This window comes from Lepidochelys kempii, chromosome 1, assembly GCF_965140265.1.
Source record: "Lepidochelys kempii isolate rLepKem1 chromosome 1, rLepKem1.hap2, whole genome shotgun sequence".
In the NCBI taxonomy this organism is placed as follows: domain Eukaryota; kingdom Metazoa; phylum Chordata; order Testudines; family Cheloniidae; genus Lepidochelys; species Lepidochelys kempii.
The window spans coordinates 262,914,431-262,926,903 of NC_133256.1; the positions used below are offsets into that span (position 1 = coordinate 262,914,431).

The 12,473-nt window shown below is 45.9% G+C and overlaps 1 protein-coding gene and 1 long non-coding RNA gene across 3 annotated transcripts in view; one reads left to right on the forward strand and one right to left on the reverse strand.

Moving 5' to 3' along the window:
* Positions 1-588: 588 nt before the first annotated feature.
* On the reverse strand, positions 589-10,366 carry DDX47 (DEAD-box helicase 47). Of its 2 annotated transcripts, none has more exons than XM_073327326.1 (12): positions 10,042-10,366; positions 8,954-9,047; positions 7,226-7,414; positions 6,463-6,531; positions 5,758-5,876; positions 4,771-4,842; positions 4,181-4,297; positions 3,882-4,028; positions 3,428-3,565; positions 1,755-1,825; positions 1,402-1,531; positions 589-1,291 (listed from the first exon to the last, which is right to left on the reverse strand). In XM_073327326.1, exons 1-12 carry the CDS (start codon positions 10,108-10,110, stop codon positions 1,163-1,165), a joined length of 1,344 nt encoding a protein of 447 aa, XP_073183427.1. In that variant the 5' UTR covers positions 10,111-10,366; the 3' UTR covers positions 589-1,162. The 2 variants fall into 2 exon arrangements, with proteins under 2 accessions (XP_073183427.1, XP_073183426.1); XM_073327325.1 differs by having other exon boundaries at positions 6,463-6,534.
* Positions 10,186-12,473, forward strand: part of LOC140904938 (uncharacterized) — a 53,001-nt gene continuing 50,713 nt past the window's right edge. Inside the window, exon 1 of the long non-coding RNA XR_012156683.1 lies at positions 10,186-10,376. This is a non-coding gene — a long non-coding RNA (uncharacterized lncRNA). The remainder of the gene's footprint in view (positions 10,377-12,473) is intronic.

The following is a 12,473-nucleotide window of genomic DNA, read 5'->3' on the forward strand; positions in this document are numbered from 1 at the left end:
ATTAGCATTGGTTTACTACTCGTGGGAATTAGAACCAGACTGCTGGTGTACTGAAAAGGAAGTTGAAAACTTTCTTCCACTTTTCACAAAAAGATTCGCTTGCTTCTTATAGTCTACTAAGCTCAGAAGCAATACACAAAAGAAGCACTATTGGGACAGAGAGGAAGAGCCAGAAATAGAACATCTGATAAGGATCCATTGCCATTCCTCCAGCATAAAGGGCTTCACTGCTTGACTGTGTAACATTGCCCCCTGGCGTTGGCTCTCAGGTACTACAGGAGTCAGTGGCTACTAGTGGGAGCACAGAAAGCCATATACTAAGTCTCTGCCCACAGCCACTGCCAGCCTCTCTCTATTTTCGTGGCATTTCTCCTCCAGTGGGAGTAGACTGTATGAAGTCACTGCAATGTCTGGAACATCAAACAGCTGCCACAGAAAGCATGGTGATAGCATATGCTGAGTTGACTTCACAGTAAGGGTGTGGGTGGAGATGTTGACCTACATGGGTTGGAAACCCCTTAAAACAGGTAACTTTGAAAGTTAGCAGAAGTGGCACAATAAGTTATAATACACAGAAAAGCAAACTGATTTGTGGTTAAGCAAAATATATTTGGAGTTTTTGCCCCAGCATGAGTGTCTCTGTTCAAGGCGAGAACCCCATCCTGGAGCGTCATATGCATACCCTGGAAAATGTAGGGTGCTTTCTCAGTTTTCTTCTTCCTTTCAATTGTCTTATAAAGAGGCACTCGCTGAGGTTTGGATGGTGAGTGATAATAGGCTGCAGCATGATTGGGGGGAAAAAAGTGTCCATAGGGCAACATTTCACATTTAACCCCTATAAAAATGGGCTTTGCCAGGAGACTGCTGCTTCCAGGTCCAGGGGACAGTCCAGCTGCAGGAGATGACTCCCTCTTACAGCCCAGCATTAGAAGTGATACCAACCCTCAGTAGGATGATGGGTTCCAGCATACTACCAGGGTGCAGGTTCAGTCTATGACCAAAGACAGTGTTGGAGACTCAAACATGATGGAAAAATCTCTTTCCAACTGGCCTGCCGTTTACAAGTGTAGTTCTGGAGGCTTCTGATTTGATGGAAATACTGTGTGGTAGGTACCGCTCCAGCCCATGTAAACTCAAAGGGCATAGACGTTTAAGTATCTGGCTAACGGGCTTTCCTTTTCTTCATTTTCCCACCAGCCACCTTGTTCCTGACACCTGTAGCTCCCTCTGTGTCATCATCATCGGCCTCATCCCGGGATCGCTTCTTTTTCTCTCCCTGCTCCCGCAACTCCTGAAAAAACAAAAACAAAAACCCCACAAGGTGAGCAATCGCTCGAACTCTCCACATTCAGAGAGAAATTCAGGGCAATGGAGACAGATAAGGGATAAAGTGAAACATACCATACGAGCAAATCTCTGGGCTTCAGCCACACGCTCCGTTAGCATCATGACCTCCTCCTCCTGTGTGGGGAATACAGGTAGCTTCTTGCCAATGAGGTGCTCAATGCGCTGGAATAGTTCCACATCGTACCTGGTAAAATGAAAGCCCGTACAGATCAGTCTTCCCAGGAATACTTTGGTTCCCTTTAGCCACAGCCTCTACCCAGAGCCAGCCAGATGTACATGGTTCCTATCAAAGCTCACCACACTGAACCCTGTCTGCTCCTCAGGGCAAAAAAAGATGCTTTCTACTCATGCAGGAGGACGACAGGTGCGTCTGGATGGAAGAGGCAGCACACCCTGATGTTACTTACTGAGTGACAAAGGTGATGGATTTGCCAGACCGCCCAGCTCGAGCTGTCCTCCCCACGCGGTGAATGTAATCCTGAAAGCAAATATCTCCGTCAGCAACAGGATGTGCTCTGCCCAATACTGAACTGAAAACAGTCCCTGGAAGCGTGCTCTGTGCCCAAGTATACTGAAGCCCCACAAGCAGCAGGGTAAATGGCTATGCAGGGAGGACTATGCATTTCCCTAGGACAAAACAGAAGCCATGAGGGAGGGGAGAAACAATGGTCAGAACTTATGCTCAAAGGAGTAGCATGTGTAGCTCCCTGAAAATTGAGGGGGACGGTGAAAGCAGCTCTCTAGTTTGTTCTCTGGTATTAACCCATCTCTGAATTATGGTATAGGCCTATAACAGTGCCCCTCTTCATTTTTTCTTTTTCTGACAGTCAGTCAACCACACTGCCAAATCTGCAGGACAAAATTAAATCATGATATAAATAAGGTGAACTATCAAGACATTTTTGGGTGCAATCTGTTGGATTGTGGAATGGTCTACGGGAAGTGGAAGTTCCATTGCTAAGGTAATTTAATACTAGACAAAAGCTCTGGAGAACATACAGTGGGAAACAGCCTTGAGTGGGCAAGACTAACTGGATCTGAAGTTTCCAAACTGATCTGAGGAACACTTGCTGGTTATATGGTACTAACTCATTTCCTCAACCGCAGTAAGGCAGATAAAGATACTTCAGCCACTTTTCTATACCTGCGCCATTGGCTTGTCACATGATTGCAAGAAATAAGAGGGGAAGAGATCTGAGACAGTGAATTGCAAGGGGAGGTGTCCACACATAACTATTAAGATATGGGCCACTTTTGAGAAATCCTGGACTAGATGACCTAATAGGTCTATTACCCCTAATCTACCCGTAGTCTTTTCATAATACTCTGAAACCTTTCATAATTTAAGATCTTCAAGAACAGGGACTATGTACATTTTATTTGTTTGCAGTGTCTAGTACACCACAATCATTACAGGAAACAATAGTCAGTTTTAATTTCTAGAATACTGAATATTGTTTACCTAATAGCAAGTCTTGAGCTATGTGTTAGTCTTAACAAGGGATGCCATCAATTTGAAAGGTCACATCTGACAATGCTATGCCTTCCAGAGAGAGACATCCTAAGATTTTAACAACTCTTCAGGTTTAGTAAAGTGTCTGTTTCAGTTTGATAAATTCCTACATTTTCACAGCACTCTAGTCTAGTCAGTTTCTCCCTTGCAAAGAGAATCATCATGAATACAGAAGAGAAAAACCCTAACACTAACTGACAAAAAAAAAAAATTGCAACATATAGAAACTGGAATCATTTTAAATTGGACCGTTTCCCAAGATTAAAGTTTATATTTTCCCTTTAGCATGATGCAACAGAAACTGGAATTTATCCCCCTGGCCCTCTCCCCACGCACAGAGAAAGCATCCCAATTTATCATGCCCCTGCTCTGCAGTATACACCAATGTACTCAAAAAGCAACACCAAGTAAAAACATCACCACAGAAAAGAAATGGTACAGCTTCATCTAGACAAGTGAACTAAGAGCTCCAGTCAGCAGAGTAGAAAGTCTTCTGTAGCGAGCTTCGGTGATCAATCTTAAGCCTCAGATGATAGGAACCCTCCGTTATCAAGATGAGTATCTCACCTTGGAATGTGTGGGAATATCAAAGTTTATCACAACATCCACATGTGGGATGTCCAGACCTCTGCTTGCAACATCTGTAGCCAGCAGAATGGAACGGGCCTTGGCCTTGAACTTGTTCAGGGACCCCAGTCGCTTATTCTGTGGTAGTAGAAAGAAAAATAAAGAAACAAGTTTATAACTTGAAAGTTAAGGAATCAAACAGCAAGAGACTGAACCTACTCTTGTTAAACTATTGTTATCCTTCTGTATACAGAAAGATTAGGAGATTAAGCTTTCACCTGGGACAACTGATACTGGTACACTGGAATTTGGTGGCTGCATGAGCGTTAAATTAAGCTCTAGGGAGCCAGTCCTACACATGTTATGGTCTCTTTCCTCTCGGAGATGGTCACGACACTGTGACACATCCTTATCTCATATACACCTACACAGCAAGGGTGGGATAGGCTGCTACCTGACTCATCTGTCCATGGAGGGGTATGGCAGTGAAACCCAAGTTGCGGAGCAGGAGAGCTGTCCTTTGAGTGTTGTTGCAGGTACTGCAGAATATCATGAAGGAGTTCCCAGCCAGTTCATTCAGGATATAAACCAGGTAACTGTCCTGCAAGGATCAACGAACACGGCAGTGGTACAGACGACATGAGAGCAAAGGGCAACTTCAATCATAAGCCAGAGAAGGTGGGAAAGAGCAGGAGAGTAACTATGAAGGAGGAGCAAGAATGGCTTTGAGGATGGGGAGAGAAGAGGCATTACCTTGAATTTGGAGGGGATGAAAATATAATGCTGTTGCAGTTTTTCAACTGTCTGGTATTTGGAGGAAACAGCACATTTAACAGGGTCCTTCAGTGCAGCACGCTGGAGCTTTTGCACCTGAATGAAGAATCAAAATAAATCGGTATTAGCAAGATGCTAATCCTCCAGCAACATGGCTCTACGGCTAGGTCTACACTACGAGCTAGGAGCACGATTCCCCTGCTTGTGTACAGGTGCTAGCTCTCAAGACTGTGAGACCACGAACGGCAGGGCAGCCAGAGTAGCACCGGTAGTGGAGGCACGGCTGGGCCGTGCCAAGTATGTACCCACCAGTTTCAGGCAGATTTGTACTCGACACAGCTAAGCCATTCCTTCACTGCTACGCCACTGTTTATATTGGTGCTAGCTCAATGAGAGCTAGCACGAGGGAGCATACATACACGAGCAAGGGACTCGCATCCCTAACTCACAGTGTAGATGTAGCCTTAGGGAGGAGGAAAGGGGAGTAGAAACATCTATCAGATAATCCACTACCCCTTCCCCCACTTTCAGCACACACAGGCTGATCTGAGAAAAGTTATGCACCTCACCTTCTTGGTCATGGTGGCAGAAAAGAGGAATGTCCTCCTGTCTCGGGGAATCACTTTTAGGATCTTATCCACCTGTAAAAGAAAGAGGGGAGGCAAAACCTGCTATTGAGGCACAGCAGAAGTCAAGACATGTGCCCCTTCAAGTGAGTGTTCCAAGCAGAGAATGCAGAGAACATATGAACACAGGGCCATATGCTAATCTGTCTGATATGGGAGGAGTGGCCATCCCAATAAACCCCTTCCTTCTTTTAGGAGAGCCATATAAAATGAAGCTTCATTGTGGGCTGGGACACCTAGACAGTCACCATGGACTCCAAAAGTCAATAGGCAGTATATCTGCAGGAGTGCATATATCAACATTGTGCACCTAATAAGGAACAACAAGAGAAACATTTAGAGAAGAATCCAAAAGAATTTAACAGAGATTAGATCATTTCTAAAGTGTTTAAACCATTGTGTAGAATTTAAGAGCGAATTCTATGGGATGTTAAAAGTTCAATATTATTTACTATTAAGTTCTGTGGGATAGTTTAATAAAGCTACAGCAAGATCTTATTTTCTATTACAGCGGTTCTCAAACTTCATTGCACTGCGACCCCCTTCTGACAACAAAAATTACTACACAACCCCAGGAGGAGGGACCAAAGCCTGAACCTGCCCAAGCCCTGCCACCCCAGGGGGGCGGGAAGGCAAAGCTGAAGCCCAAGGGCTTCAGTCCTGGTTGGGGACCTGTAACCTGAGCCCTGCTGCCCCGGATAGTGGGGCTTGGGCACCAGCTTCAACCCCAGGCCCCAGCAAGTCTAATGCCAGCCATGGTGACCCCATTAAAATAGGGTGGTGACCCAGTTTGGGGCCTGACCCACAGTTTGAGAACCGCTGTTCTATTGAGTCTTATAGACATTTAGAATAGTTTCCTTAAGATTGTATTGATTTCATCTGTTAAATTCTACAGGACTTTTCCTTTAGGGCGGGTATCATAGTCCTCACCTCTGTCTCAAAATCCATGTTGAGGATCCGGTCAGCTTCATCCATAACCAGGTACTTAAGAGCTCGCAAGTTGAAACCTTTTGTGTTCTCCAGATGGTCAATCAGACGGCCAGGTGTTGCTATCAACAGACAATCAAAAAGAAAGGTAAAGGTGACAGCAATGGGAAAAATGCCCCAGAATGCAGTCCACATAAGGAGGGAAGAGCCACTGCAAGTGAGGAGGGCGGGACTCTGCTACAGAGTTGGCGTCTTTTGCTTAAGATTGTAAAGGCAGCCACAGCAATGGGGAGCTGTGCTGGGAACTGAAGGTGGCTTGGTGAGAAGCCAAAGCAGACTGATTTTCCCTGGAGGGAAGAGCTCCTGTATGCCAGAGCTATCTTAAAATGAGGACCACCAGACCAGGCCTTCCAAGGGAAAAAGTGGGCCAGATCAGAGGCATCCTGAGAAGAGCTCTAGACCATGGTGGTTGAGTTCCTAGGGGAGAATGGGAGACCAGTCGCAAGGCAACTTGGCTGGACAATTTTGAGATGAGCTTGCATTGCATCCACTGTTCCTTCTTCGAAGCCAAGAGGAACACACTGAGGTTACACTCATTGCTCCCTCCAGACACATACAGGCACTTCTGACAACCAACACCGCCATTCTGCATTCCTTAGGATGCCTGTGATCTTATTACAAGCATCACTCTACATGTGGATTTCTTACCAATTATAACATGGGGCTTCTTGGCTAAGGTCAGAGCCTGTGACATCATGTCAATTCCACCCACAATAACTGCTGTGGGGAAGAAGAAAGGCAGAGTGAGTCCCTCTGGAACAGAACCAGTACAAGCCACCACTATAACCAACCATCTACCTAGTCTGGTTTCTTCTCAAATCCACCCACAACTTATGTATAGGAATTAAAAGCCACTTATCTTAATAAGAATTCCCTTTAATTTCATTTTGGCATCCCTGACCAGTAACTGTCTTCCCTCAGATATCCTAATCCAGATTTCGAGTCCCCAGATCATTTACTGTCATGGACCGATGTTTTCCACGGTCACAAAGCTAGCTGCAAAATCCCCCCCCGTGCTACTAAGTTTAGCTGCAAATCTGTGCACTCATTCAGAGTTCCTAGCCCTTATGGTCGCAAACTAAACCTTAAAACATCAGTTTGAATATGGAACTGATGCAGGGAGTCTGCAAAGAAAGCCTGATGGGTGTGAACTCCCCTATCCAGTTCAGAGAAGACAGATTGCTCCACGCTCTTTCACACTGAAAGGTGATATACCACCACCACAAATACTACCCCCTCACCAATGTTCCTTTCCCAAACCCACTCCCATGCTCTATTCCTCTATCTCCCCTCATTCCATACTCTCTACTCCCTTCCTTACAGTTCAACAGCTTTCTTCTACTCCCTCAAATTTTCACACAGTAACATCCAAATACTGTACAATTCTGAGGCCCGTTAGAAGGCCACTCACCACTCTGGACACCAATGGAGGATCCAAGAGCTTCAAACTGCTCTGAGATCTGGAAGGCGAGCTCTCGGGTTGGTGTGAGGACAAGAGCAAAGAAGCGTTGGGGTGTTTCCAGCAGTGTCTGCAGGATGGGCAAAGCAAAGGCCCCTGTTTTTCCAGAGCCTGTCTCTGCCAGCCCAATGATATCCCGGCCTACAAGGGGAAAGGTGGAGGCAAAAGACTGTGATACTTGAGCCTAGAGAGAGAGAGGCCCTCCCAGCATCGTAAGAAAAGAGAACCCTATAATGAGATTTGAGAGACCTGTACCAGCAAGTACTCACAGGATTGAGAAAAGAAGGGGTGCAAGGACACAGCACCCGAACAGGGAGCCTCCACAGATCTTTGCAGCGTTTAAACATGGTTTTATTTCTATGCAACTGTTAACTTGAATGTCACAGTCCCTTTCATTTTCCCCACTAGGTTCCAAGCAGTATATAGCTTGTCTTAGAACGTCAGGTCGCAAACCCTCACTTTACATTTCACTAAATCCAGCCATTTTATACACCATTCCCCTCATATGTTTAAATATGTCTAAAAAATTCATCAGTCATGAAGTGACAAAGGTAAGGAAATCTGGTCCAATTTTAGACACGTTCCATGGCTTGGGAGCCTTGCTGTAGCAGTACCAACCTTGCTTTTGCCAAGATACCAGCTGTTCCGAGCCACATGTTAAAATAACAACAATCCTTGCCTTCAACAAGGAAAGTGCCTAAAGTGTAACTAATTTTAGGAGTACTAATACCTAAATGTGGCTTTTATTCAAATGCCCTGTCAATATGTAAGTAATAGGACAAGACAAACACTGAAAAAAAACCTCACGTTTTAAAACATGTTATTGAATTGTCTTCCTATCCCCAATAGTATTCACTTTATGAATATTCTAGTGAATGAGTTTAGTGACAGGAATGTTAGCTAAAAACATAATTGAAATCAGCAGTTACAGGATGTTCACAGAAAGCCATTTTAAATGAGCAATTATTCACTCTGGAAAGTCTGATTCTAAGATACACCTTCTTTTAAGCAGAGAGCAGAAATGTACCATGCATCTATTAGGGATGTAAAAGGTTAACCAACCATAACCGTTAACCCCTAACCTGCGCCAGGCCAGCAGGAGGGACCTTGGTTAATCAGTTACACAATATAATTTTAATCGTTTAACTGGTTAACTTTTTAAATGATATTTACATCCCTAGCATCTATGTGACTAATCAAAACAGCTGAAATATCAAATATTCACTACAAACTGTTAATGAAGTTGCTACAGAGCAAGATTTATTTACTGGCATTAACTGGAAAACAGTTTTGAGAAAATCATGATATGCACTAATATTTTGCAAAGAGGAAAAACAAAATTTGCTGAATTATGTGCTATGAATTTTTCATCCAGCTCCATTAAACAGCATGTTTACCCAATGCCATATTTTAACAGTGCACTTCAAAGGTAAACGGCAATACAGGGAGTGAGGAATACTGTATCCATCTAGTATCGCAGGGGAGTTTAGGGAGATAGACTGTCAGATCTGAACTAGAATCTGGACAGGATACAGAGTAAACATTCATACTCCTGTGGAGAGTGAAGAATTGTCTGCAATCATTTCAAGAATTAGAGAACCCTACAAGATTCACCCATATTAAGTCTACACCCTTCTTTCCACACCTGTTCGTGGAAACAGACAAGCAGACTCTGCTCACCTTGGAGAGCCACAGGAATAGCCTCAACTTGAATTTTAGTTGGTGTCTTCCATCCCAACTGGTCACAAGTTTCACATAGTACATCTGTTACTCCCTGAGAGTGAAAGAAAAAAGGGGACAAACATCAACAAATGGCCAACTACCACCAAGCCAGCCAATCAAATGAAGCTAAGTCCCTCCTAGCCAGACTCCAACCCACTCAACCCCTGGACACTCAATGCTGCAGCCACAAACTGTGGGGATCGCTTTTAAGGAAATCCCTCAACTTTAAAAAAAAGAAGTCACAAATCTGCCTGAAAAAACACATTTTTTTTCCAATTCATGCATTTCACAGCACTTTGTATACAACCAGTTGCATTTCCCCATGTCTTCCCTGTTACTTGGCTGTTTTTTTTCCTTCATGTAGAAACAGGGCAGAGAAAAACATTTAAGAACAGAATAAACTGAGTTTAAAAGAGAAAAGTTACCTGGGAGCAGAGGGCTAGGATAGGTATAGCATCTTCATCTACTTTAATAGCCATATTTTATGTTAATAGCATCTCTTTAGCTCTCCTATCAAGGGTAATTGAAGCCCCAAATGAAAGCTGGACACTTTGCCAGTTAATACCCCCCACTCCCTTCCAAGATACCCCTGACACAGAGAGGCAAACAGTGCCAGCACAACAGGAGGCCATTGTGTTCAGGTCCCACAGCAAGTGCTGGCACCAGGTCTCCTTTAAACGCCCCAAGATTAAGCAGTAAGCAGCAAGACTCAGCAGGCGGGGAAGGGCACAGGGTGGCACCAGGCAGGCAGAACAGGAGGGCTCGCTTTGGTGCTTGGGCCCGAGGCCGCCCTCCCACCTGAGCACCGCAGAGTCTGCAGCGTGCGTCTCCTCCCCGCGCGCGGCGAGCCGGGGCCGGGCTGCGCGGTCCTTCCCGCCCCACAGATGGGGAAGGGAGACAGAGGGACGCGCCCCAGGGAGCCGGGAGCAGAGCAGGGAACTGAACCCGGGTCCCAAGTCCCGGGGTCCAGAGCAGGGCGGACCCGGGCAGGAGACGCCGAGCCCAGGGGAGAAGGGTGCGGGGAGCTCGGTCTCTGTTTCTCTCACCAGGTCCTTGAAGCTCCGCAGCTCTTCCACCGCCTCCTCCGGCGCCCCGTGCGCCGCATCCGCCGCCATCTTGGGCTTCACCTTTGACCCCCCCCCCACCGCGGGGAGCGCCGGGACATGCGGCTTCCCGAGAGGCGGCACTTCCCAATGACGTCACATACGGTCTCCTGGGCGGTGGAGGAAAAATCCGTCTCGAGGCACGGCCACTCGGACGCGGAGCATTGTGCGGCAAGTTGTCCCCACGCAGTGGGCCTCCAGCCAATCAGAGAGCGCAATGGGGTGGGGCGCGCTGCGGACGGAGCACGTGAGCCGCGTTCCCGCCTGGCTCTCGAGCGGTGCGTGTGATGATAATATGACGGCGGGGGGGGGCGGGGCGCGGCGCTCTGGGAGCCAGTGTGGCCGCGGCGCCCTGCGCGTGTGCCGGGTGTGACCGTGTGCGCGTGCGCGGGGGGGAGGGCGCAGTCGCGGGGGCGGGGGTTACATGGGGCTCCCGCCGAGGGTCAAGCGCCGCTGGGGCGGGCGCTGGTTTTGCGAGGGGCAACTCTGTCCCCCCAGGCGGAGCTGACCTCCGGCGTCTGCCTCGGGGTGTGACCTCGCCGGCCTGGTCCGCTCTGCTCCCGCCGCGCTCGCTCCTGCTGGGGGCTTTGTGGCCCAGCCGGGGGCAGGGGCTCCGGGGAGGGTGTGACTGCCCGGGCGGGGCAACAGGGTGCGAGCGCGAGGGTCGCCCGAGCATCTCTATCAAGTTGCCCATAAAGTAGGCGAGAAAGGAAGCGGAGAGCTCAGCGGCGTCTCATTTTGGTGCTATCGGTGAATTGTGCTTGGCAGATTCCACCGTCCCCACCGATCCGTGGTGTTGTCAGAAGGCCAGAGGGGAAGAGCAAATCAGGACTCCTCCCCCTTCCCTCCAGAGCAGCCGGAGCTTGCTGTGCTCTGGTGGTGGGTTGGGGTGAAAGGAGGAGAGAGAACAGGGAGAAGACAGAAATACCAGGGAGGTGCTGAGGAAGACTCTTAATAGAGGCTCGAATTACATGTATATCCCAAATAATTAAAAAAAAAAAAAAAAAAAGGACCAAAAAGTGCCAGGATGGCTGAACAACAGAGTAATAGAGGCAGTTTGTTGCAAAAAGGCATCCTTTAATAATGGGAAGTCAAATCTTTAGGAGCATAAAATTGGGTACATTAAGTATCAAAGTGTAAGGCAGGCCAATTCAGAATGTGAAGAGCAGCTATCTCAGGACACACAAACTAAGAGCAGCATTTTTGTAAGTACAGCAGAAACAGGAAGCCTGCCAAAAATCAGTTTAAAATAATTATTCTCAAATGAAATAGACTATAAGCAACAAAGGAAAATAAATATGTTATAGAATTCTATAACAGATTTGAAAGTAGCTATACTTGAACAAAAAGAAAAGGAGTACTTGTGGCACCTTAGAGACTAACCAATTTATTTGAGCATGAGCTTTCGTGAGTTACAGCTCACTTCATCGGATGCATACTGTGGAAGTGAGCTGTAGCTCACGAAAGCTCATGCTCAAATAAATTGGTTAGTCTCTAAGGTGCCACAAGTACTCCTTTTCTTTTTGCGAATACAGACTAACACGGCTGTTACTCTGAAACTTGAACAAAAATACGTCAGAAACAGACTTCAAAGAGAAACAGTAAAAATAAAATTCATTTGCAAATTTAACACCATTAATTTGGGCTTGAATAGGGACTGGGAGTGGCTGGCTTATTACAAAAGCAGCTTTGCCTCTCCTGGAATTAACACCTCATCTATTATTGAGAGTGGACTACATCCACCCCGATCGAATTGGCCCTGTCAGCACTGGTTCTCCACTTGTGAGGTAACTCCCTTCTCTTCATGTGCCAGTATATTTATGTCTGCATCTGTAATTTTCACTCCATGCATCTGAAGAAGTAGGGTTTTTACCCATGAAAGTTTATGCTCAAATAAATCTGTTAGTCTTTAAGGTGCCAAAGGAAAATAAAACATTCATAACTCATTTATTGGCATGAAGGGAAAAATAAAATCTTTGTTCATGGCATCTCTATTGAATATATTAAAATCCATGACAATATTCCATACAAATATAGGTGGGGAAAAAAGCCCCCAATTAATGTTTAGGGTTTATATTAATGAAAATTATGTTTAGTGAGATCATATTCTTCAGTAGCTACCACTGCCTGATCATTGAAGATAAAGTAAGATAATCATAATAACAAAACAACCCGCAGAGGCTCATCATAGTCCAGAAAGATCTACTTCTTGTAGTTGTAAATTACATGGAGTTTAGCAGGGTAAAATATAGCTATGGTATCTCTAGTGTAAATGTACTTAAGTCTTCTTTCAGAGATTGAAACCTCATGCTTCTCACTTGTTTCAATGGAAACATCAGGGAAATAAAAAGTCTACGACCTTGATAAACAGTTTT